General features: G+C 43.2%; 1 protein-coding gene across 7 annotated transcripts in view; it reads left to right on the forward strand.

The window, feature by feature from the left end:
• Window positions 1-27,657, forward strand: part of ASAP1 (ArfGAP with SH3 domain, ankyrin repeat and PH domain 1) — a 372,441-nt gene that overhangs the window by 69,540 nt on the left and 275,244 nt on the right. For 6 of the 7 annotated variants that reach the window (XM_043539090.1, XM_037892008.2, XM_043539091.1 and 3 more), the window contains exons 2-3: window positions 16,174-16,260; window positions 27,272-27,401. In XM_043539090.1, coding sequence (XP_043395025.1) covers window positions 16,202-16,260; window positions 27,272-27,401 — 189 coding nt within the window. In that variant the 5' untranslated portion in view covers window positions 16,174-16,201. Of the gene's footprint in view, window positions 1-16,173; window positions 16,261-26,827; window positions 26,967-27,271; window positions 27,402-27,657 lie in introns of those variants that run through there. The other variant, XM_043539092.1, reaches the window with a different exon arrangement.

Here is a 27,657-nt window from a genome sequence, read left to right on the forward strand (position 1 = left end):
CCTTCAGCTTTTGCTCCTTCCTTTGATCATCTTTGTCCCTCTCCTCTGCATCCTTTCCAGTTTCTCTGTATCCTTTCTGTACATTGGTGACCATAGTTAGACACAGTACTCCAGCTGAGGCATAACCAGCACCGAATAGAGTGGTACTATCGCCTCCCGTGACTTGCATGCTTTGCCTCGATTAATGGACCCTAAAATTGCATTTGCTTTTTTTTTTTTTTTTTTTTTTTTTTTTTTGCAACTACACATCCCCCCCATCCACTAAACCAGTTACACTGTCAAAGGAGGAAACCAAGCTGGTTTGGCATGATTTGTTCTTAGTAAATCCATGCTGGATGCTAGTGATTACCCCTTCACCCTTCAAGTATTCACAAATGGAATGTCTTATTCATCTAGTAGCTTCCTAGTATTGAGGTCTATAATTCCCTGGCTCCTCCCTTTTCCCCTGTTTGAAAGATGGGCACTAGGTTAGCCCTTCTCCAGTCTTGCAGGACTTCTCCTGTCAAATATTATTGCCAGTGGCGCCAAGATTTCTTCAGCTATTTTCTTCAGCACCATGGGGTGAATAGCGTGATGCCCCGCTGACTTGAATTCGTTCAAATTAGTCAGAAGATCTCTGACATGTTCTTTTCTTATCCCAATCTGCATCCCTTCCCCTTTATTGTCTGTGGTAACTTTGCGTCATCCAGTTGTATGTTGTTTTTTGTGAGAAGACTGAAGCGAAGTAGGCATTTAACAGCTCTGCCTTCCTATCATCTTCTGTTACCAGCTCTCTAATGTCATCTCTAACATTTCTTGCCATTTGTAACTCATTCTTTGCCTTGGCTTTCCTGATTTTGTCCCGACATACTTGCGCTATTCCCCTGTATACCTCCTTGGTGACATGCCCCTCCTTCCATTTCCTATATGTATCCCTTTTGGTTTTTAGATAGCTAAAAAGCTCCTTCTGCAGCCACTTTGGCCTCCTGTGGCTCTTCTTATCTTTCCTTTGCACAGGAATAGCTTGATGTTCAGCCTCTAATATTACATCTTTCATGAACTGCTTCGACTCCTTCTCTTCCTAATTGGTCTTTCCATTGGACTTTGCCTACTACTTCTCTGAGTTGGTTGAAGTCCACCTTTTTGAAGTCCAGTGTCCTTGTTTTGCTGTTCTCATGTCCTCCTTTCCAAAGGATCTTGCATTCTATAGTTCACGATCACTTCTTTCCAAGTTCCCGACCACCTTCACGTTTGCAACTAATTCATCCCTGTTGGTCAACACCAGATCCAAAATGGATGACTCCCTACTTGTTTCCACAACTTTCTAATTCAGAAAGTTGTCCCCTACACAGGACATAATATGTGTTGCTGTAATAGTCTGCCACAGATATCAGGGAAGTTAAAATCCCCCATTAATACTAGCTCATGTGTGTTAGCTATCTTGTTACCAGCTTGTAGAATGCCTTGTCCACTTCCTCTTCTTGATTTGGTAGTCTATAATAGACCCCCCCCACCATGACATCACTATTATTCTTTTCCCTTTTTATCCTCACCCAGAGACTCTCAGTAGGTCTGTCGCTCACTTCCTCTTGGACCTCGGAGCAAGTGTATGCATTCTTGATGTACAGTACAATGCTTCCTCCTTTTTTCCCCATACCTATCCTTCTGGAACAAGCTATTTCTCTCAATGCTGGTACTCCAATCATGGGAGTAGTCCCACCAAGTCTCTGAAGTGCCAATTAAGTCATAAGTCAAATACCATGACTTCCAGTTCATCCTGCCTGTTCTCCATACTCCTTGCATTGGTATATAGGCATCGAAGATATTTTGCAGACTGCCCTGTTGCTTTTCTTCTTGCTCTTTAATGTGGTTGTGATTTCTAGTCCCTTCTCCAGAACTTAAGCCCTTCCCCTTGATTTCATTACTTAAGCCTAGATGCGCACTGGCTGGATTTTTGTCACCATCCCCCATAAGACCTAGTTTAAAGCTTTCCTTATCAGGTTAGCCAGACGACGTCCAAAGATGTTCTTCCCAGTATTTGATAGATGCTGCCTATCCCAGCACAGTAATCCTCTTTCCTGGAACATCAGCTTATTGTCAAAGAAGCCAAAGCCCTTTTGCCAACACCACCTGCATAGCCATGCATTTACTTCCACGATTTGACAGTCCCTGCCCAGGCCTTTTCTTCAACAGGGAAGATGAATGAGAATACCACTTGCGCCCCAAACTCTTTTATCCTCCTTCCCAGAGCCATGTAGTCTTCAAATACTGATATTTCTATTCTTTTTATTTTCTTCTTCCAAATCTGAAGCCACACCTCATCCCTTTCTCCTTCTCCCATATTTTCCCTACATAACCTCTAACCTTTCCCTCTCAGCCTGTGTTTCCAGCTCTGGTCAGCCTCCAGCCTCAGCCTCTTTCTGGTCACAGCTTCATCTCTTTATGCAGACCCAACCTGCTCCTTCCGAGCTGAACTTCATCTTCCATTTGCTTTCCTCCATATGCAGCCTATAAGGTTAATTGACCTCATTTAACCTGCTCTGTCTTGTCCCATACATGCTTCCATACATTCCAGGATTTTTTTTCTTTTTTAAATATTGGCATTTGTCAGCTACGCACAGATTCAGCACAAGCAGCTGGATTCCACTTCCACAGCAGGATTAGGGAGGCCTAAAGGATTCCCACCACACACACACTCTACAAACACAGCTAGCTCACAATGCATAGTGTATAATAATCTTCTTACTGAACTCAGTGGGACTACATACATGCTTTAAGGTAGGCGTTAGTACACTGATAAATTGGGTCTTATGCAGACCCCCTTAAGGTCCACATTTTGTGATCCCTCTAGTGACACAGATGAACACTTAATCACAGAAGAAATCTCACGGTCATCTGCGGGACTTCTTGTAAAGCAGCAGTGTGCTGCTTGATGTGAGTAAGTGTATACTGAAATAATTTCTCTTTTCTAATCCCCAGCCCCTATGTAGCCCAAGATTTAACTTGGCAGCTCTTAAGGTTCTGAGTGGCATTTAGTTCAGCTGTTTACTATCCTATCTTATCTACCTACCAACAAAAACTCCCAAATGTCAAAACCATGAAAATAATGGAATTCATTACTCCCGTGGCAAAAAGAAAACTTTTATAATCTACAATATATTACTTTGTAATATTTTATATTCATGTAACAACTCTCATCCAAGAAGAGCAAAGCTCTTCCAAACATCAATGAACTAAGCCTCCCAATATCATTCAGATGGAGATGCATAATATAGCATTCATGGTAGTGCATCCTATAGATAAGATTGGTATGGAAGTTCCTTTATACATTTTTTTAAAAATTTCTCCATAATTTTCTGAAAAGATTTTCTTTGGGGGTTGAAGCATTCAATGTTTGATCTTAGTCCAAAGGTTACTTTAAATATATACATGTGTTTTTTCCACTGCAGGGGGGAGACTGATAACTTAAATAGGAATTAACTTTAAGTGTGAAATATTAGCTGTCTAGATTAGTTGATATGAAAGCGCGAAGATATCCCAAAGTTATATGCAACGGAACAATTGCTTTTTGGCGAGGACAGTCAGAAATTCTGTAATGGTGTCTCATTTTGATTTTCTAAACCCCTACCCTTGCCTCTGTGAAAACACTACATGTTTCTCATGTCATCCTCAGCTACTTGGAGTGGTTCTGAAGGTTGCAGGGAAGGTGGAGACAGGGATTACTAGAGGTTAAGGAATGGCTAAAGGCACTTGAAACCTGTTTTATAATGCATTACTATTTATTTATTTATTACTACAGCATCATGTGTGCATGGCTCTTTACAGACAGATATGAGAGGTCCCTGCCCCAGAGTGCTTACAATCTAAAAGCCTGACTCAGAGTCCATACACGTCAATGTAAAGGCACTTGTTGACTTTGAAAGAGTTTGGATCAGTCTCTAAGAGCCTCATTATGTTTTCCTTACTTAAGTTGATTCATATCTTACTGTACAAGTACTCACTTTGATTTCAAGGGGACTAGTCATGGAGTAGGGGAAAACTCAACATAAGGTTGGGCACAGACACAAAGAAGAGGGCGGAAGGGATGTAAAAACTGTCTTTTGTTTAAGTCTGCCACATGTTTTGTATTACCAGGAATTTGGGGGGTATAGATATCATATAACACTACAGTTTTTGTATGTATATTAAAGGAGAGGATGGTCAGCAATACAAAGCTATCCAAAAGATGTGCGATTCTAGGTGGGATTCCAAGTAGGAGAGTGGAATTGGTTGACAAACAGGAGGAGGGAGACATAGGGGGCAGCATGAAAAAGAGACAGATGCTAGTGGGAGAAGACTCAGAAAGGCTCAGAGAGGTAGAATGGGTTGGCAGAGTGTAATACACAAGCATGGGTGTAGTCAAAATATGGTCCTGTGGTTAAGGCTATATCTACACTACAAATTACTTTGATATAACTTACATCGCTCAGAGGTGTGAAAAATCCACACCCCCAAGGAACATACCTTATACTGACCTAAATGGTGTGGACAGCACTATGTCAGTGGGAGAGCTTCTCCTAATGACATAGCTAACACCTCTCACGGAGATGGGTGTTATTGCACCGATAGGAGAGGTCTCTCCTATCCGCTTAGAGCGTTGGCGCAGCTGCTGTAGTGTAAACATAGCCTAAGTGTGAGGAAATCTGGGTTCCGTTCCTGGTTCTGTTACAGGCTCCTTGTGTGACCTTGAACTCCCTGAAGATTAATTAGGGGTAATACTTCTGTACTTCAAAGGGGGCTTTGTGAGGATACATTCATTAATATTTGTGGGGTGTTCAAATAGTGTGGCAATGTGGGGACCATATTAGCACTTAAATAGTGGGAACTGAGGGCAGAAATATGTAGTTTGCTTCATTGCAGAGCTGCTGTCACAGAGTAAAAATGTCACGGCAGGAGGACCCTGGGAACCTGTAGTTCAGACTCCCCTAATTTTTCATAAGGGAGCAAAATTACCTTGTATGTGGCTGCAGATGGCTCTAATTGGCTCTAATTTTTATAATGTCTGTCCCACAAAGACACTTAGAAAATTACTACTATTGAATTCAGCCCATAATATCTGTTTTAATATTACAAATCAGTGGGGGAAGTTATGCAACATCCAGGTTGGTAGTATTCATCTACAATGCATGTAGAGTATGCAGGCCTATTTTCTACAGACTCTACATGGAGTAAATCATTATACTGTTATTGGCCTGACCATGGTAGAGGGTGATTCTGGCAGAGCAGGTATCACCTCTTGCCAAGGCCATTAGGCTTCACTGAACACTGACAAATGCATAGCTGGAAACCAGTCTGGCTCACCTGCATATTAGTATTGTTAAAACAGATAGTTATAAGAATGTATTTAATGGTTAGCCTTTATGAAATGCTTGTAGGATGCTGCATTTATTAAATATAACCTGATAACATGGGGTACAGATGTTATAAGTAAGAGTAAGTGTCTGCTCTGTAACTATAAGAGGTGTTTGTTTTAAAACTGTAAACCCCCACCATCAGGAGAGAAGCATTACCAACTGTGAAATACTAGTCTGCCACAAGAATTGTCATCTCCTCTCTAACAAAGGAAGGCCCCCTATACACCAGAGAAGCCATTGTGGAACATCAATGGACAAAAGACTTGTTGATTGCTCCCCACCACCTATGAAGAGGAGACATGCACAAACACTTGTCCCATCAGCTTGAGCTCTGTAGGAAGGGACTAAGAAGAAATTGTTACCCTATGCTGCATGGACTTTAGGAAGAGGACAAGATTTCTAAGCATATGCAAGGGATCCCCCCAGCTGTTTAGCTTGGGTTAGTCCTAAAGGACATATAGAGTTTGCTCATTACAGCAGCTTCTATTACTTCTTGAAACCTAAGACTGTCACTCATTTATGTAATATATGTTTACTTGCTTTAATCTTGTAAATAACTCTCATTTCTTTTTCCGAGTTAATAAACCTTTAGGTAATTTATTATAGGATTGGCTACAAGTCTTGTCTTTGAAAGATAATGACCTGGGATAAGTGACTGATCCTTGCTACTGGAAGTAACCTGAATATTGTGGTGGTGATTTTTTTTTTTTTTTTTTGGTGTAAGGGCCATCTAGCACAAACACAAGCTTGCCTAGGTGGCAAGGTAGATTGGAGTACCCAAGGGAACTTCCTGTGACTCCATGTTAAGGCTGTTACAGAGCTTGAGAAGTATCACACTTGATACTTGGCTGGTGAAATCTAATTATAGAACACACAACCAACTTGGGGTTTGTGCTCTGCTTCCTAACAGTCTGCCCTGAGGTTGGCACTCACGGCCATGAGCCACTCCAAGACAGCTTGACAGAGGGGAAACATCCTGATTTATTATTAAGCTCTCATTGGATATAAGAAGTGAATTCTAAGTTACTTAAAATATTGGATTGCTGATGGCAGCCTTGTCATCACATATATAAAGTGCCATTGATGAGATTAATGAAAGCGCTTCAGAGATTTAAAGAAAGGAAGCAGACATACTGATGAGCTTCTGCCTCCAACAAAATGAAAACGCTTCTGTGAGCCCAAGAAATAGCTGAAGGACAGAGTAGGGATATGTTGAAAAAAATCATTCTTATGTATGTCAAACAGAGATTTAAGTTGTGGATGGATACAACCATCCTGAAACCATCAGGCAAATAGTGGAAGGCAATGGCACTTGCTTTTCAAGAGTGGGAGAGTCCATTTCTCTAGATAATTATATGGATCTTTGTTATATATCTGAGTCCTTGAGCAAATCTGTCTTTGAATGGAATTGCAGAAAAACCCAACTGCAGTTGAACACCCTGACATTTCAATACAATATATGTTGTAATACTGTACTGATGTCACAAAACCATGTTTTGGCTAATGATGATGCATGCATCACACTGTAGTGTCAGAATGCCCTCTGGGGTTATTTTGCGTCTCTTTGAGACTCCTTAATATTGTATGCTGACGATGAAGTACTCTCCATTCCAAAAGTAACTGAGGATGTTAAAAAATAGCTACTAAAGTTTGATCTGTCAGCCTAGTTTTAGTTCATTTAATGTGCACCATGTCAAATCTGTATTGTTCTAGTTTCTTAATCAAAATGTTATATGGCACTAAGTCAAATGAGTTACAGAAATCTCAGGATATGACATCAACACTCTTTAGGTAAATCAGAAGTTCAGGTTTCAGAGTAGCAGCCGTGTTAGTCTGTATCTGCAAAATGAAAAGGGGCACTTGTGGCACCTTAGAGACTAACAAATTTAATTGAGCGTAAGCTTTCGTGAGCTACAGCCAGTAGCTCACGAAAGCTTATGCTCAAATAAATTTGTTAGTCTCTAAGGTACCACAAGTACTCTTTTTCTTTTTACTAGAAGTTCAGTTGATAAAGACATTGTTACTTTGACAAGATCTATTTTGCATAAACCCATGTTGATTGGCATTAATTTTATTTAATTCCTTATTAATCAGGTCCCATGTCAACCATTCCATTATTTTGCCTGGAATCAGTGTCAAGCTAACAGGCGTGTAATTACCTGGGTTGTCATATTTAACCTTTTAAAATTTTGGCACACCATTAGCTCTCTTAAAGTCTTCTGGAAGTTCCCTAATGTTCCAAGAGTTATTGAAAATCAATATTAACCGTCCCACCTTGGACAGCTCAATTACAACTTTCAAATACTAGTTATCCAGAGCTGTTAACTTAAAAATGCCTGTAAAAAACCTACATGGGGAACAGAAATTTTATAATATAGGGCTCTTCATTCTAACAGACAAAGGCATAACAACAGATACAATGGCTGGAAGTTGAAACTAGATAAATTCAGGTTAGAAATAAGGTGCACATTTTTAACAGTGAGGGTACTTAACCATTGTAACAACTTACAAAGGGTTCTGGTGGATTCTCCATCACTGGAATTTTTAAATCAAGATTGGGTTTATTTCTAAAAGATATACCCTAATTCAAACAGGAATTACATCAGGGAAGTCCTATGGCCTGTGTTATGCAGGAGGTCAGACAAGATAAGAATGGTCCCTTCTGGCCTTATAATCCACATAGAGGCAAGACATGGGGGGGAGCATGCAGGATCACATGCTTCTTGCAGATTTGCTGCTTGGCTTGTACATGGAGTGAGCATGCTCAGTAATATTGCTGAAGCCAGCTGCCCTCACTCTCCCCCCCCGCCCTACTATTGGCAGGCACGGGTCATCTCTGAATCTATGAATAATATAACCTACCTCCCAGCACTGTTTTTCTCTTTTTTTCCATTTTTCCACTTCGTTCATTGGTGGGATCTCTTCTTCTTCTTGGGAACAGCTTCTTTATTGCACCATCAGGGAGCTTTTGTGCAAAGGGAACAGTGGCTCCCAAACCATTGTTCCTGTTGCTGCGTGCTCCCCGTTTCTGTCCTGAATGCATCAGAGCAGGGACTCTGGGAGTGGCCCTGTGATCAGAGTTCTTATTGGATTATCTGACATCAGGCAGAAAGGACGGCCAGTCAGACCAGCAGCCTCCAGAAACTGCTCAACTACCACTGTTCAAATAGCAATTAACATTAACGGGAGCTGTGTGTGCCCATCCAGGGGAGAATAGACTTTCCAACTGAGAACTTCATGTACTGCCTTGTTTTCAGGAAAGTGATTATGATGATTTTATTATTTAATTATTCAGTATTCAGCAGTGTGCAAATTAATTGAAGATTTTGATTTGTACAAAGTGCTGAGCGCTCACATTTGCATTTGAGGTCAGACTGGAGCTGCTAGGTGTGCAGGACTTTTGAAAATCAGGTCCCAGGTCACTTGTACTCCCCACAAATACTCCTGTCTCTGCCTCAGTAAAATACATCGGAGTGCATGCTAGTAGTGTTATCCAAATCAGAGATTAAGGTGACGCTGAAGAACATCTGTTTGTTATATCTATCTTGGCTTGCACTGAGGGGACACAGAGAACAAATTTATGGCAGATTTTGCCATGAAATAAAAGGAATTTTCTTTCATCACACTGCCATTCGAGAACATGTGAGCTGTGGCATGGATTGAGGATTTAATTCTATGCTTTGGACATGAAAATAGCAGCATTGACCTTTATGAATTATATATATTTTTGTAATCTTTAAATTTGTAAGCCATGCTCTTCTACAGAATTTGGATGCCAATAATAAGCTGGTTTCATGTAGTTCAAATAACCAGCTTATTTTTTTTTTTCATTTGCAGAAAATAAGATTTTTTTCTCTCCTGTATTATCTTAAAGCTTCATAGTTTTCATACTATCACCCCAGTCGTTTTCTGTAAATTGCAGGAAGAAGCAGTACTTCACAGCATTTACTGATAATGTAGTCTGTTTATACCCAAAGTACAGGGGCTATAATTACTACATGATCACATTATATATCAAGGTCAGAATTCTGTGATTCACTCTATTGTTTGGACATAAAGGGAGTTGATTTTCAGCCTGGTGGTGTACAACTACTATTATTGTTACATCAGTGACTGTAGAAACAATATTAACATTTGCTTGTTTCAGTTTTTATACTTAGGTTAACTCAGTTCAAACATTCCATGAAAATAGGCTGGTTAATATTTGCCCTAAAATATTAATTAGAGATGCAAACTATATATGATGTTTGAGTTCCCTATTATTTTTGAAGGAAAAAAATCCAGAGCAAGTAATTAAATTACCTATGGATGATAACACATGGATTGTAAACAACCTCAAATGCACATAACCGAAGAGTAGAAGCATATCTCTTGATCCTTTTCTCTCCTACACACAATCCCAAAGCTTCTTTCATGACTACCACTGCATACACTTGGCATGGCCTCTCAATTTATATATTCCAGTCTTATAATTCATCTGTATTTTCTACCACTTGATCAAATCTAACTGCCTCAAAGGACAGGACCACCACCACTTCAGTTGGGAGACTATCTTATGATCTAGATTCTAAGACCTTGATTTAGCAAGGCATGTAAGTAGTACCACTGATTTCACTCAAATTATTTGTATTTAAAGTTAGGTAAATGCTTAATTGCTTTCCTGAATTGGGTCCTAATGGAATTTACTATTGTCATTAGTACATCTTAACTGATATCAAGTCTTAATTTATCTTTTTAATATCATTCCATTTCACTTAATTACGGTCCCTTCTTTCATCTCTCCTTGAGCAATCCTCCGCCTCTTCTTGGAATTGGAGTCCCTCAGATACTTGTCAACTGTGATCGTGTCTCCCCTTAGCCGTTATTGTTGTCTAGCTACCCAGGGCATGTAAACACATACATACCTTTGTGAATCTGACCCAAACTGATTTGCGCAAAGTCACACAGGAAGTCTATGGCAGATGAACAAGGGTCTCCCAAGCCCCTAGACTAATGCCTTATCCACTGCACTGTTTTTCCTCCCTTGAGCCAAGCTCTTATTGGAAGAGAAGGTTCAAGGTCTGGAGGAACAAGTATCAACCCTGCGTTGCAAAAGAGAAACTGAAGATTTCCTGGACAGACGTCAGGATATGCTCTACGGGCACAAGATTCTGAAGATTCAGAGCAGGCTGCGCAGTGGGGACAGAAGGACGGTGAAGAAATTTGGCAGTAGTGACCTCCAGAAGAAGAAAGGGGAGCGTCCATGTACCAGCAATGCAGATTCAGATAAGCAACCATTTTCATGTTCTCCCCACAGGTGCTAATGTGGAGAGTGGACTAGATGATACATCTGAGGGAAGGAAGCAGAAGGAAACTCCGCCAATTGGAAGGCATGAGATGCACTGTCTTAGGGAAGGGAGTTCCACGACCGCCGCTCTCAAGAGAAGGAGGCAGGTGGTGGTGGTCGGGGACTCCCTCATCAGGGGGACTGAGTCATCTATCTGCTGCCTCGACCGGGAAAACCGAGAAGTCTGCTGCTTGCCAGGAGCTAGGATTCACGATGTGATGGAGAGACTGCCAAGACTCATCAAGCCCTCGGATCGCTACCCCTTCCTACTTCTCCACGTGGGCACCAGTGATACAGCCAAGAATGACCTTGAGTGGATCACTGCAGACTACGTGTGTCTGGGAAGAAGGATAAAGGAGTTTGAGGCGCAAGTGGTGTTCTTGTCCATCCTCCCCATGGAAGGAAAAGGCCTGGGTAGAGACCGTCGAATCATGGAAGTCAACGAATGGCTACGCAGGTGGTGTCGGAGAGAAGGCTTTGGATTCTTTGACCATGGGATGGTGTTCCAAGAAGGAGGAGTGCTAGGCAGAGACAGGCTCCACCTAACGAAGAGAGGGAAGAGCATCTTCGCAAGCAGGCTGGCTAACCTAGTGAGGAGGGCTTTAAACTAGGTTCACCGGGGGAAGGAGACCAAAGCCCTGAGGTAAGTGGGATACTGGGAGGAAGCACAAGCAGGAGAGTGTAAGATGGGAGGGCTCCTGCCTCATACTGAGAAAGTGGGACGATTAGCGAGTTATCTTAAGTGCCTATACACAAATGCAAGAAGCCTGGGAAATAAGGAGGGAGAACTGGAAGTCCTGGCACAGTCAAGGAATTATGATGTGATTGGAATAACAGAGACTTGCTGGGATAACTCACATGACTGGAGTACAGTCATGGATGGATATAAACTGTTCAGGAAGGACAGGCAGGGCAGAAAAGGTGGGGGAGTTGCACTGTATGTAAGGGAGCCGTATAACTGCTCAGAGCTCAAGTATGAAACTGCAGAAAAACCTGAGTGTCTCTGGATTAAGTTTAGAAGTGTGAGCAACAAGGGTGATGTCGTCGTGGGAGTCTGCTATAGACCACGGGACGAGGGGGATGAGGTGGACGAGGCTTTCTTCCGGCAACTAATGGAATTTACTCGATTGCAGGCCCTGGTTCTTATGGGAGACTTCAATCACCCTTATATCTGCTGGGAGAACAATCCAGCGGTGCACAGACAATCCAGGAAGTTTTTGGAAAGTGTAGGGGACAATTTCCTTGTGCAAGTGTTGGAGGAACCAACTAGGGGCAGAGCTCTTCTTGACCTGCTGCTCACAAACCAGGAAGAATTAGTAGGGGAAGCAAAAGTGGATGGGAACCTGGGAGGCAGTGACCATGACATGGTCCAGTTCAGGATCCTGACACAAGGAAGAAAGGAGAGCAGCAGAATACGGACCCTGGACTTTAGAAAAGCAGACTTTGACTCCCTCAGGGAACTGATGGGCAGGATCCCCTGGGAGACTAACATGAGCGGAAAAGGAGTCCAGGAGAGCTGGCTGTATTTTAAAGAATCCTTATTGAGGTTACAGGCACAAACCATCCCGATGTGTAAATAGTAAATATAGCAGACGACCAGCTTGGCTTAACAATGAAATCCTTGCTGATCTTAAACACAAAATAGAAGCTTACAAGAAGTGGAAGATTGGACAAATGACCAGGGAGGAGTATAAAAATATTGCTCGGGCATGCAGGAGTGAAATCAGGAAGGCCAAATCACACTTGGAGTTACAGCTAGCAAGAGATGTTAAGAGTAACAAGAAGGGTTTCTTCAGGTCTGTTAGCAACAAGAAAAAAGTCAAGGAAATTGTGGGCCCCTTACTGAATGAGGGAGGCAACCTAGTGACAGAGGATGTGGAAAAAGCTAATGTACTCAATGCTTTTTTTGCCTCTGTCTTCACGAACAAGGTCAGCTCCCAGACTACTGCACTGGGCAGCACAGCATGGGGAGGAGGTGACCAGCCCTCTGTGAAGAAAGAAGTGGTTCGGGATATTTAAAAAAGCTGGATGAGCGCAAGTCCATGGGGCCAGATGCACTGCATCCGAGAGTGCTGAAGGAGTTGGTGGATGTGATTGCAGAGCCATTGGCCATTATCTTTGAAAACTCATGGTAATTGGGGGAAGTCTCAGATGACTGGAAAAAGGCTAATGTAGTGCCCATCTTTAAAAAAGGGAAGAAGGAGGATCCTGGGAACCACAGGCCAGTCAGCCTCAGTCCCTGGAAAAATCATGGAGCAGGTCCTCAAGGAATCAATTCTGAAGCACTAGAGAAGAAAGTTATCAGGAACAGTCAGCATGGATTCACCAAGGACAAGTCATGCCTGACTAATCTAATTGCCTTCTATGACGAGATAACTGGCTCTGTGGATGAGGGGAAAGCAGTGGACGTGTTATTCCTTGACTTTAGCAAAGCTTTTGATATGGTCTCCCACAGTATTCTTGCCAGCAAGTTAAAGAAGTATGGGCTGGATGAATGGACTCTAAGGTGGATAGAAAGCTGGCTAGATCGTCGGGTTCAACGGGTAGTGATCAATGGCTCCATGTCTAGTTGGCAGCTGGTATCAAGCGGAGTGCCCCAAGTCCTGGGGCTGGTTTTGTTCAATACCTTCATTAATGATCTGGAGGATGGCATGGATTGCACCCTCAGCAAATTTGCAGATGACAATAAACTGGGAGGAGTGGTTAACAAAAGGAGACTCACTGAATGAAGAAAGTATATTTATGATCAAGCAGTTAAAGGCTACCATAATGCATATGCACAAGGGGACCAAGGCGGCACTGGCTACCTTAAATGTGGCATTTCTTAATTTTTGAGAACTTGACTTCACAATTTAAATGCTCTTTTAACTTTGTTAACATTCGCCAAGTTTTTAAAAAAGCAAACTGAACCCCCGCCCCCCCCCACCGAGAAATTCCATCATCTGGCATCATACTGATAAGCATGTTTCATAGGCAAGATTGGAATCTTTATTTCCACCACACTGACCTCTGCCACTTGAGCTAATGGAGTAACTGGTAGCACTAAAGGGGGAGGAGCCACACACTTTGTCAGTGGGTTTCAGAAATATTTTATGACACCAGGGGAAGGGTGAGACTCAGGAATTTTTGGCTTCTGTTCCAGATTTTGGAGGGGAGTGCACTCTAGTGGGCACAGATTCATCCTGTTTCCCTGCAAGCTTGACTGTTTCTGCCCTGTTCCCTTCAACCTGTCCCTGTTTCTTCCATATCCTGGCTCCATGTCCAAGTCCCATTTTCCTTCCCCACACAGTCCCATTCTCCTTGCCAAGCAAGTCCTAGTTCCCCTCTCTTGGCTTCACATCAGATCTGTCTTTCCTCTTCCTCCTCCTTCCCCTACAGCTAGGTCCCAGACCTATTTTGCCCTTCAGGCTTCTCATCTAACCTCAGTTTCTATCTCCTCCCTGGCTTCTTGTCCCAGTCTCTCTGTCCATCCAGTCCCAGTCTCTTCTCCCCCCTCCCACCCTCCCCAAACTCCGAGTCTCACTAGTCACATTGTCTCAGTCTGCTCCTTTTCCTCCTCCCCTGATCTGGCTTTTGTCCCCTCAACAATCAAATCAGATGGTTCCTCCTCCACATTCCTGAGTGCAGGTGGAGTGGGAGGTGTCACTGAGAGCACAGAAGAGACAGACTCTCTGCTCTCAATTCCAGTCCCAGGCCTGGAACAGGTATTACAGGGAAAGTCTGGCTTAGCCCCTGTAGCCCCAGGATGGCACATGTGTAGTCCTGTCACATGCAGGAACTGTGAGGGGATGGAGCATGCTTGGGTACTCTGTGGGGATGGCGCATACACAGTCTGGCTAGCACTCGGAGCTTTGAGCATTAGGTGCTCAGAAAGGATTCAATATGTAGAAACTTTAGCAGCCAAAGTTAAATATATGTCTACTAAATGTGCAAATTATGAATTTTCAGACCGTTATAACTTGGCCACATTTGGGCAGATTTTCACAGGCAGAGCACATTACTGACACAAATGCCATCACCACCACCACCACCCCTTCCCCTGTCAAATTTCAAGTCTGCTCAAAAGCATAGAGGTGCTAGAAACTTTCAAAGGTCTCAAGCATTTTTTTAACAAGTGTGGTAGGCCCAGACCAGTGGGGTACAGGAGTCTGGTAGAAGGCAAATATACTGGCGTCTGGATTAATAGTTTTCTGTTCCCTGAGTGACCAGAGCAAGGGCTGCCCTAGAGCAATCAGGAACTTGCCAGAACCAATTAATACAGGCAAGCTAATTAAGACACCTGGAGCCAATTAAGAACTTATTAGAATCAATTATGTCAGGTAGGCTAACCAGGACACCTGGTTTAAAAAGGACTTCCCATCAGTTAGTGGGGGTAGGGGTGTGCAAGGAGTGAGAAGGCATGCTGCTGGAGGACTGAAGAGTACAAGTGTGATCAGGCTTCAGGAGGAAGATCCTGCAGTGAGGATAAAGAAGGTGCTGGAGGAAGGCCATGGGGAAGTAGCCCAGGGAGTTGTAGCTGTCACACAGTTGATACAGGGGACAGTGTAGACAGCGGCTATCCACAGGGCCTTGGGCTAGAACCCAGTGTAGAGGGTGGGCCTGGGTTCCCCCCATCCCCCCAACTCCTGATCGGATACAGGAGGAGTTGACCTGCTCTGTGAGGAACATCAGAAGGGAAGATCTAATTTGGAAAGGGCTCTGGCTTGTCCCCAGCCCACTAGGTGGGACACAGAGACTGCAGGGATTGTTCTCTGTTTCCCCCATGCTGGCCAGTGATGAGGTTAGTTGGGTGAATGGCAGGTTTGAGCCTCTAGCAGAAGCAGCCAAACTGAAGGCTGCCGTGAACCTCTGAGGTGAGCAAATCCGCCAAAAAGTGCAGGACCCACCAAGGTGGAGGAGCAATTTTGTCACACAAGGTAAAACAATATAATTTTCCTAATCTCTTTCTCAGAAATGGCTGAAATGTTTTTGCTGAAAATTTCCAAACAATTTCAGTCCACAGTAGATGCCAGGCTTGGAAAATTTCAGCCCAAAGAGTTAAACTTTGTCAAAGTTATAAGCAACTGAAAACAGGGTCTTATAATGGGAAATGTCGGGCAAGCTTAATTATATGCAGTGCTATCAGCCCCACATATAATACAGCTAAATAAATAATTGCCAAATTCTATGCATAAAGTTTTTTTCCCAGTAAGCTGAAGAGGCTCTCTTAGCAATATCTAATGTTGCCTCAATGATTTTCTAATGGGTCTGTGTCTTGTGAGGAAACTTGCAACATCAAGTACAATAAAACAAGTATAATTATTTATTGCAAAGTAACTAAGTAACTTATGTTGAATTTTTTGACAGTGAGTCTTGTTACTGAGGCATTCATAGATTTTTGGACACTGTTTCAAACTTAGTTTTAAAAAGTGACCTTGCAAGTTCCATAGCTCTGTTCACTATTAATTACTTTTCTCACTTTTTCTCCTGGTGTAGGTAGTTTTCTTGTGGTGACAGATGAGACATGAGATCTTCAGCCTCCAGGCTTTCAAGTTTTTCTTCAAGAGATTCATTATGGAATCGGTAAGAAAGCAAAACGACATTTTAGGTCAAAATAATAGTTTTCTAGTATTTGCTACCTTTTTTAAAAAAAAAACACACACACAAACAAACAAACCTAGATGCTGGTTCATGGCGATACCAGTTGCAATATTTGACAATTCTTCCTTTTTTGTGTTTTTGCTAGTTTGGACTAATCACAAAAGGTGCTTTTCAGGGGAAGGCCAAAAGCATTACTCAATAATCCCTTTTAGACAATTATGACTTTAAACACACAATAGGGAAAATATTAATATACATAAAATATTACACTTTGCATTGTATAGATATATTTCAAAGCTGCTTAACAAAAGGAATCTAAAAAGTAGCAGTTTGTCCCTTGTGAAGTGCATGCTGATCTGGGAAATAATGCTCATTTAACTTTTAAAATAGCACACATTTGAAATCAGCCTGCAAGGCGTTTGCAATGCTGCTAGGACTTGTGTGGGGGTTTTAAAGAGCAGACTCTTATTCCTTTTGGTGACGTAGAATGTAGAACAGCACACAGTTGTCTAAATATGCTTTTGTTTATTCAGTCTCTGAATGGTGAGTAGTACTCTGTTTTAAAGTTTGCACTGTACTTCATTAAACTACAATAAGCTACATTCAGATTGCCTGGAGATCCTTACTTGAACCCAGGAGTGACTACAAAATTCAGGGTTAAGGCTGAAATTTGAGCCTCCCTTCACTCACTAGATCCAGCTATTGTGACGCATGAGTCTTTAGTCTACTTTAGAGCCCTGAGTGGGGTTGGCTGATCTCATATCAGACAGGTAAATGGAATAGCCTAAAAATCAGATTAAATCCATATTTTTATAAAATTTTTCAAAAAATACAACAGCTATACAATTAGGCATTTTTAAAAGCATGTAATTTATCTGCTAGGCCATGCCAGTTTCTTTTTTTTTTTTTAAAGTTTGCTACTGCATATGATTTTAAAAAATAAACTGACATGGCCTAGCAGGTAAATAACATGCTTTTAAAAATACCTAGTTGGATATGGATTTAGGATAATTTTAAAACAAATTTCAGGCTATTCCTATTAAAAAAAAAAAAAACAAACTACTTCATGAAAAGCTAGGAAAATTAAGGCATAAAAAACTTCAACTAATGTTTCAAAGGCCACCCTCCCCCCTTCCAGGGTGTCAGAGCCCAGGCTCCAACTTGAACCCAGTTGACTACACTGCAATTTTATAGTCTCAAAGTCCAAGCCCCAGCCAAGCTGAGGGTCTTTTATTGCAGGGTAGACATACCCTAAGCCAGAGCGGGCAAACTTTTTGGCCTGAGGGCCACATCGGGTTTCCGAAATTGTATGGAGGGCTGGTTAGGGGAGGCTGTGCCTCCCCAAACAGCCAGGCGTGGCCTGGCCCCTGCCCCCTATCTGACCCCCCCCCCCCCCGCTTCTCGCCCCCTGACGGCCCGCCCAGGACCCCTGCCTTGTCCACCCCTCCCTGTCCCCTGACTGACCCCCACCGCCCCATCCAACCCCTCCTCTCATTCCTGAGTGGCCCCCCGAACCCCTGCCCCATCCAACCACCCCTTCTCCCTGACTGCCCCCACAACCCCTGCCCCTGACTGCTCCCCGCTGCCCCATTCAACCCCCCGTTCCCTGCCTTCTGACCACCCCGACCCCTATCCACACCCCCGCCCCCTGACTACCACCCCGAACTCCCCTGCCCTCTATCCAACCCCTGCTGCTCCGTGCTGCCTGGAGCACTGGTGGCTGGCGGCGCTACAGCCGGGCTGCCCAGAGCACCAGGACAGGCAGCCATGCCACCAGGCTGGAGCCAGCCACACCACCACGCAGCACAGAGCATCGGGTCAGGCTGCAGCTCTGCAGCTGTGCTGCCCGGCAAGAGCTCGCAGCCCTGCCGCCCAGAGCATTGCGCTGGTGGCACAGTGAGCTGAGGCTGTCGGGGAGGGGGAACAACAGGGAAGGAGCCGGGGGCTCACCTCCTGGGCCAGTAGCTCAGGGGTCGGCAGGAGGGTCCTGCGGGCCAGATGTGGCCAGTAGTTTGCCCACCTCTGCCCTAAGCTATCCAACTGCCCTGTTCTAGTTTAGAAACAGAAGCATGGCTTAATCTATATTGTAGACTGTAAACACCCAGGGCTTAATTTTAAAATCAAACCTCTGAGTTATGGCAGACCTTTGTGTTCTGAAACTGGCATGCTTCAGGTTTTGCACATAAACAGACAAAACAGATTTATTTATTTATTTTTGAAAAATTTATAACAGCAACAACAAAATTGCTCCCAAGCTGAAACTTTGTATGCCAAGTTCAAGTCTGGAGTGACTATTTTTAGGTGAGTTATAAATTCCTGGAAATAGAGTTTATATAAAGGAAATGCAGATATATCATTAAATGAAGTGGTTGGAGGGGCCTTTCTTATACTTTCTCATATCTGTAGACTCATTTTATCACCAGTATAATGATATGCCGTTTAAGAAATTAAGCAAACAGCCAAGTGTGTTCATTCAGCACTATAAGCCATCTCTTGGATTTCATCTGCTGGAACTCATTGGACCCACAGATGTGAATGTTTGCAGGATTGGGGTCTTAATGGGATAAGTTCTTATAAAAACAGGTTTTTAGGACACATCTTCCTGTGTGTTTGTGTACAGCCTAGAACAATGGGGCCCTGATCTTCATTAAACCACGAGACGCTACTGTAATACAACTACTACTACTGTTGGGTCGGAATTGGTTAGAACTGTAATGAAGTGTGTGTCTTACGTCTGCACATCACTAACTTCATCTGGAAAATAGCCCTTTTAGTTGCCTGCAAGTCTTTTGTTTACCGAGACAAGCAGTGCTTAAATGCTTTGACCTGAGTGCTTCTCATTGTTACATAATTTTTAAAATAACATTATAATAAAATGACTTTACTCTTACAGTACTTTCATCTGTTGATCTCAAAGCACTTTAACTCAGGAATTAAATTTCATTACATCCCCATTTTACAGGTGAAGAAACTGATGTATGAGGTAGTGAATTAGAATCATAGAATATCAGGGTGGGAAGGGACCTCAGGAGGTCATCTAGTCCAACCCCCTGCTCAAAGCAGGGCCAATCCCCAATTTTTGCCCCAGATCCCAAATGGCCCCCTCAAGGATTGAGCTCACAACTCTGGGTTTAGCAGGCCAATGCTCAAACCACTGAGCTATCCCTCTCCCCCATTGCCCAGCATGAAATAGCAGTTCAGTAACAGAACCAGGCTTCCTGACTCTTAGGGTATGGCTACGCTGCAGCTGGGAGCAAGCTTCCCAACATGAAGAGAGAGGCAAGCACTGGCTTGCTTGAGCTATCACACTGAAAACAGCAGTGTAGCCAGAGGTAGCACAGCAAGTTGGGCTGGCCACCCGAGTATGTACCCAGGGGTCCAGTGGGCTTAAACTTAGCTAACCTGCGGTGCTGTCCAGGCTACCTTGGTTACACTACTATTTTTAGCATTCTGGAAAGCACACAACTAGCTGCCATGCAGAATGTAACCTTAGGGTGTCTGCGTTACAGCTGGGAGGTACAATTTCCAACTCAGGTAGATGTACATGCATTAGCTCTGCTTGTCCTATCATGCTCAAAATAGCAGTGTGGCACAGCAGCATGGGTGGCAGCAGAAGCTAGCTGCAAAAGGACCTTGGACAGGATGGTAAGTCAGCTGGCTAGTCCAAGCCATTGCCTGTGCTTTCGCAGCCACACTGTTATTTGTAGTGTGCTAGCTCACGTAGAGCTAGCATATGTCTACATGAGCTGGGATTACGCTTCCTAGCAGGCAATACTCTTAGCCCAATCCCTTATCCAGTGACCACACTGCCTCTCCATGTGGGCCTGAATGTGCAGGGTCTAGGCAGCCAAAACTCGCATTACCATCAGTGTTTGTTCAATTGCCCCAGTAGGACTGAGGGGTCAGCTTAGATAGGGATGTAGCACAATCACTCCCTCTGTAACAGACAGAAAATACTGAAATGTTTGCAATATGGTTTGAAGAACTATTTCAGTTTTTTATTCTGGAGAAGCCTACTGCACTAGCTGCCCTGAAACCTGTTAATTCGTGCCACAGCTTTCTCTGTTTTTAGTCAGCACAGTTTCTCATATTGAAAACTCAGCCTGGCTACTTCTGCCCTTTTTCAAGACCTGTTGCTATCACTTTCTAATACAAAGAGGAAATGGACCAGATTCAGGGTTATACTATTTTTCCCTTTCATTATGCAAATGCAATTCACTGGCCTTGTTGATACACATGCTAACCAATATTTGCATTTCTCCCCATCAACTCCCCAGCCCGAGCAGATCTGTTCCACACCATACACAAATGCCTGGGCAGCCACACCATGGTTCAGAACAAATTTGATTCAAGGAAGAGTAACCATTTTGCGGCTCCTTGCTGTGCTAGTCTTCGCCAATGCAGGGGGGTTGCAATTTATGGTGGTTGCAGGCATAACAGTCCCAATAGGGACAATCCTTCTACTATTGTCCCAGAGTGCACTTGTCACTGCTTAGGTGGTCTTTGCGGTTTACTGTCTGCACTCCAGTCCAGACAAGGGTCAAGTTGGCCAGAAGACAAATACACCAAGGAGCTCAACTCATGGCTGTTTTCCCAGCAATCAACTTTAACAAGATTTTTTCCCTCCATAAATAGGGCCCTTCAAGGGAATATACTCTGGGGTTTTATCTTCTATAGATTCTTTAAGGTAAGGGAAAGCCCTGTTTAATCTAAGCTCTCTCCCCTCATCCCACAATTATCTTTCCTGTGAATTAGAGAGGGTTTCTTAAAGGGAGCATCTGCAATCAAAGAATACAATATTCAACACACCTACAGTAATAACAAGGGAACATCTTCTGTGGCATCATCCTGGTACCACTTGGTTAGTTCCTGTTTGCTCTGTTTTTATTTTGGCAGGATACCGAGGATCCAAAGAATAGACCATTGCTGCTTGTTGTTACTATGAGTCTGGAATGCCATTATGCAATTGTCTGTATGACTCTTGATCTTTCATGACAACACCAAAAACAAAGGCACAACTGAATCAGCAAATTAGTCAGCTTAATCTCATGTAACTTAATGCTCTACTTAGTTTTCAGGGTTTTTGCTTTCAACTGCTTTCTGACACAGCTATTTGAGGGCATCCACCATTAGCATAAGCCCCTATCACAGGATATTAAAGATAAAGTGGACAACATGCAAAATATGTAATCAGTTGTTTTTATTTGATCTTTTTCATAAACACATAGTATTAAAATGACAGAACTTAATGTTACTAAAATGTCATCTATAATGGGAAAACAATGGATCCTTTTTTCCTATCATATTAATATTGAAAGACTGTAAAAAGGGCCTTTTTGTTTACCTTGCTATTACTGAAAATATGCTCTGAAACTGAAATAGTAATTTCCAAGATAGTTGCCTATGTTTCCTTATCTAATTTTAAACACCAAGTAAAGAAAAATACTTGAAGTTGTCAGTTTGAAAATTGAAATCAGCTGATGCCAGTATCAAAAACAGCCAGACAGGAGTAACAAAAAAAACATTGAGGCAGCTTATGTATTCCACAAGCCAGGCTGCTGGATGCTGTAACTCAAAAACACATCGTATCAATCAGAATTTTGATCAGATTTTTGTTTTTTGATTATAAACAGTTTATGTGAGGTAGAGCGACAGCTGCTTTCTTTGACTGTAAAGGTACCCTATTATTATGTGCCAAAAATAACAATAATTTCAAAGATTTGTTTGTAAATGTCATATCCCCTAGTCTCCTTAGTGAAGGCAGTTTACAATTTATCATATAGGTTTCCTTATAGCAAATTAGCACCAATGTCAATATGTGGTGTAGGCTTCAACATTTAAAATAGATGTAGCCTTTCACTGTGAGTACATGGTGCATTTCATGTGAGATTAAAAGTATAAACATGCTGTATTTAAAATACATTTTTCTTACCTTTCACACAAGGTTGAGTCAGCTGCTTGAACATGCTGGTGCTAGGACACTGTTTCTGAAGGTGAAATTGCTCCTGAACTGAACAAAACATTTCAAGCTCAAGCACAAAGTAGATGATATTATATATCCTTATGTAAATAATAAATAACAAGAACATTCAAGCTATGTGTGACCTATTTACAAAAATATGTACTGAATCTTGGTACAGCTGATACCATACTTGCAAATAACAAGCCAAATTCGTCCTTGCTTTAATTTTATGTATTTATTTAACTGTTCTTATCTGCAGCCTCAACGTTCAACCAAAATTATAACAGTTGCAATTTTAGACATATTACCGGATATTCTAATGCACATAGATATACATGTGTCTTTCCTCTTAAAGGTAGTGGAAGTTCTTTGCATGTTATTATGAGACTTAACCTATACATATATAACCATAATACTTTATGTATATAAAGTTTTTCTTCCTGAGAGATACCAAAGAATCCACTATGAAAATGCAACCACCTCTGGGATGAAATGGTATAGCTGTTTTAAGCATAGAGCAACGCTATACAATAGATTAGAACAAGAAGAGAAGAATAATATTGAATACTTTTGATTGAAACTGAAGAATACAATTATGCAAATTGGAAATTTGTTTTATAATCTGGGCATCCCTCTCTCTAAAACCATTATATGCAGGCTTTGTCTGAATGTTGCAATTTCTTCCTGTATAAATCTCCAAGATCCAGCCTTTCCATTCCATCCACACACCTAAAACACTTTTATCCACATCCTCCTCTTCTTGCACTTTGACTATTGAAACCTCCTCCTCTCTGGCCTTCATGCCCTACTTATATCCATTCAAAACACTGCTGTAAAGATCACCTTCCTGGCTCATTCAATCTCATCATCTCCCTCCTTGCATTCCTCCTGTCTCCGTTTTTTTCCACTTCATCATGAACCAACTGTCTTTAACTTTAAGGCCCTTCTGGTCTACTCCAGCCCTACCCATCATCTCTTACATGCTACAGAGATTTAAACTCCCACTGCACCAACAATACCCTCCTTGATTGCCCATTTGTCAAAATTTTGGATAAACAGTGTTGTGCTTTTTCTGATGCCTCTACATTAGACATGGTAAGAACTTGCTGTAAATATCTGTAATGCACTCTAGGTTATCCTCCTTTTAGTTTCTCCTAAAAACCAACCTATGTCATGTTTCCAAAATGCTTCACAATAGTGAGGCAAGTGGTATGCTGTGACTTCTGTTTATTACACTGGTCATAACTGCCTCACAGTAATTGTGTCTTCACACTGTCTGTTGTCTTTAAATGGGGATCTTTGGGACAGGGACCATCTCTTTGTTGTATTTTTTGTTCAGGGTCTAGCACAATGGGGCGCTGGCCCCCAAGAACTATGGTGATACAAATTATTTATAATAATAGCATCAGTGATATACACCCTACCATTTACACAGCCATCTTGATTGTAAGACCAGATCAAAGATACTGTAGTTGATTTACTTTTTTTTCCTGTCTTATTAAGAACAGCCTATTGAGAGAGTTCATTAATTAAACATGGACTCAGAAAGCACCCAAGCAGTGGAATTACAGTATTTTGAAACAAGAGCTCCAATCTTTTTTTGATAAATGCTGATGTCTTCTGTACCCACGAGGGACTTTCCACGAGGGCAGTTGTGACAAGCATCTCAATGCTGATATTCAGAATTGAAAGCCTTAGGCTGCAAAGAAAATGTCAAAAAAGGCTAGAAACAGCAGACAGCTACAATCTATGTGCTACTTGTAATCCATCTGTGAGCAAGTCCCAGGGCTCTCTAAAAGGGACAACAGCTGGTCACCTTCAAAGAGAACATGGTTACAAAATAGCTCCATGATTTTTTTGTTTTATTACAATCCCATTATTGTTAGTCCATTGTTTTGTGTGTGTGTTTTGTTTTTGAATGGTCTTGGCCTCATCCTGCAAAGTACTGAGCAGTACCTGTGAATTCAGTGGGAGCTGAGAGAGAACATTGTATCTTTCTGGATAGGTCCCTTTTCTAGGGAAAATTTGAACCCTACTTTTCTTATGGCTCTTAATTCTCTGTCTCACTCTCTTTAAAATCCACCCCTGCCCCTGAAACATATAACCAGAGCCTAATCATCCTGTCAGCTGCATGAATGCAACACTCAGCTGACTGGATGATCTGGCCCAGGGACTCTGACTCTATGGCTTCAGTGGTTGCAGGTTTTCAGAAGCTTATATCATCACTTCAGTTTCCAATGCTTGTCCTCTCCCAGCAAGTCTGTGCTATTCAACTGCCTGACCCTACCAGCTTACTAGTGAAAAGTACATGAGAGTGAGTGCTCCTCCTCGATGTAGGGCTCAGTCTTACAGCCCTTACATCTATGTGGAGGAAAGCCAGGCCATGTGAATAAATACACATGGAGGGCTGCTGCTAAGGCACCATGATCAAAGAAAGAAACTTGTTCAGTCAGGACTGTTTCAGCACTGCTCATATTTTTCTGGCAGGGAAGGGATGCAAACTGTACTGAGAACATGTATTTATGGGTAGGCACAAATCAGATACTTCTGGTTTTAATATTTATCCAAAAATTGCAGTATTATATTGATTTTTTTTATTTTTTTTAAAATGTAGGAACACTTTTAGGATTACATGCGAATCCACTTTAAAACCTACGTGTGATTTACAGCCATGTGGTTACTTATATGGAGTATTATGTGAAGAAACTTTTGAATGGGCACATACAACTAACTACACAATGTTCATTTTAGGGAAGTTTTTAAGAATACATGTGTTTACTTCGTTCTCAATGTTCCGCTCGTATTGTGGCAGGTCATCGAAAGAGCGGGGCTCCACGCAGCATAATATACAAATCTGATTGAAACAGCAGATGCGGTTGGTGATTATTCAGGCCTCATAAGCCTAAGCTTTTTTTTTAAAAAAAAAGGCATATACAGAAATAAAAATTTAAGAGAAATTTTAAAAAGCACCTGTTCTTTTCATTAGGTTAATTCCTAAAGTTACATTTTCTGCATTGTTTTCCCATGTATTTTCCCTTATTTAGAAATATTACTGTATTTAAAAATATCACCTCTGAAAGTGCTATGGGTTATATAACTTTAGACATGAAGTTGCTAAGTGTATCCCAGAAATGTATGGTTTTGGAAAATGTCAGGCTACTCCTTCTGCTGTTTTAATTTATCCAGATGGGAATAATGGTGATCTATGCAATACAATAATCTTTTCAGTATTAAAAATACAGGTATAGCTCTTTTTGAAAGTAGTATAATTTTCAAGGATTCACATATATAATTAACTTTATTTAAAAATGTATTGTTTATATTTTGTGATCATATAAACAGGTGCCCCATATGTCTTACTATCAATGAAAAGTGGAGGCTGTGTGGGAGAAAATCAATATAATCAGCTTGCCTGGACTATTTCATCAGGAACATAATCTTATTGAGATATGAAATATCTTAATTTGCCCCTTCCCCCCATTATAAAATGCTTGCAGCACAAGGATTTATGAGTGCCAAAAACAGCAAAAGCATTTTAATTTGATGGCTGTGATGGACATTTAAAAATATATATATATATATCTACAGTCTTGCCCTTGAGATAGCTTGGGATTCATCCAGGAACTAGACTAGCAATTCATTGATCTGTGCCTTGCTGGGTGACAATCATATTAACTGATGCCAAGATGTTGCTGGAATTTAAACTTGTTCTTATATTTGGTCAGACTATTAACATGAGATGACATTCCTTACGAAATCATCTTACGGGGCTGTTTAAGTAATACAGAATAACTGTGCAATTCTGTCAGGAGGGGACTAGACTATATGGCTGGGTAGAGCCAGCATGGGTCAGACTGGTGAAGGAAGACCATCTGTCGTGTCAGAGAAAATGAGAAATCTGTGGGCAAACCCTGCTCAAATCTGTCCTGCAGCTGCTTTTTTTTTTTTTTTTTTAGTGTATCACTTATATTACAGGCGCTGCTTCCTGAGCTCTTGCCCGCTTCCTTATGTTTGTGCTTTGGCTGCAAACAAAAAGACAAACAATAGCATCCCCCCCATCCGCTGCGCAGACATGCTCTCCGACGTCTATTTCCAGCCGCACAGGACAAAGCCGCTGGCTCCCACTGCTCAGCCAGGAGAGCCGGCACCGAGCCCGCCCCAGTGCCCGGAGGGCAGCGCGTGTAGAGGGGATGCCGGCGTTGCTTTGTGCGTGTGTGGGTGGGGGGGTGCCGCCCAAGGCCAGCCCGGGCTAACAGCAACAGCGAGTGCCCATCGAAGGAGTAGCGCCCCTCCCGGCGCGGCTCCGCTCCCCCTTCGACGCCCTCAATCTGTCTGCCGGTCTTAAGCTCAAGGTCCTAACCCAGGGAGGCCGCCTGCTCGAGCGCGCGCGCGCGCGCGAGGCTCCAGCCTGGCCCACAGCGCGTCCTCTTGGTCTCGCGCGGGGCTGCTCCGGGGGGGCGCGCGCACCCCGCCGTGGCCGCGCGCGCGCGCGTGTGTCGGCCGACTTCGGCGCAGGCGCAGAGCACTTCCTTGTTTGCCCACGTAACGGCTGCGGGAGGGCGGGCTGCTGAGCCCAGTGTCACTCACGCAGTGGCTGTCAGAGGCGGCTGGAGCCCGAGTAACTCTCCGGAGCCGCCAACGCCGCCGCCCCCCCCCACGCCACTTCGCCGCCCCTTCTACGCTCCCCCCACCCCTCCGGCCGGGGGCGCAGCCGGAGCCCGCACAAGTTAGTGCTCAACTTCCCAGCCCCCTCCCCGGGACAGCGGCGAGCGAGGGGTCCCCGGGCGAGGCGCCTCCTCAGCCCCCGAGCGCGAGCGGGAGAGCTGGCCGCAGCACCCCCTGCCGGCGCGGGCGGGCGGGGGCTGAGGCGGCCGGAGGGAGACCCCCGTCCGCAGGGAGCCGGGCAGAGGAGCTCCTGCCTCTCCGGCTTTGCTGGTGGATGCTCCGTGTCTCGCTGTGTTGTATTTAACCCCCTCTTTTTCCTCTCTCTCCCCTCCCCCCCGCTTCTGTTTCCTCGTCCCCTCCGGGCAGGATCATGCCGGACCAGATCACCGTGCCCGAGTTCATCGCGGAGACCACGGAGGATTACAACTCTCCGACCACCTCCAGCTTCACGACCCGGCTGCAGAACTGCAGGAACACGGTCACGCTGCTGGAGGAGGTAAAGAATCCCCGCCTCGCCCCGCAGAAACTGTAGCGGGACAGGGGGGAGTGGCACCCCCAGGCCAAGGGGCTAGAGGCGGTGGCATGTAATATACTCTCCTTTCAGTCATTCTTTTAATGGTGGTAGCCTGCCGCCAGGTTTCATCCTTCACATGCACGCAACGCGCCTTTTAAACCTCTGAGGGCTGAAGCCTGTTATGTGTCAAACAGTCAAGGTTGCGTGAACTTCTTCAACAACAACACGCAGATTTTGT

Source organism: Chelonia mydas, chromosome 2, assembly GCF_015237465.2.
Source record: "Chelonia mydas isolate rCheMyd1 chromosome 2, rCheMyd1.pri.v2, whole genome shotgun sequence".
NCBI classification, from domain to species: domain Eukaryota; kingdom Metazoa; phylum Chordata; order Testudines; family Cheloniidae; genus Chelonia; species Chelonia mydas.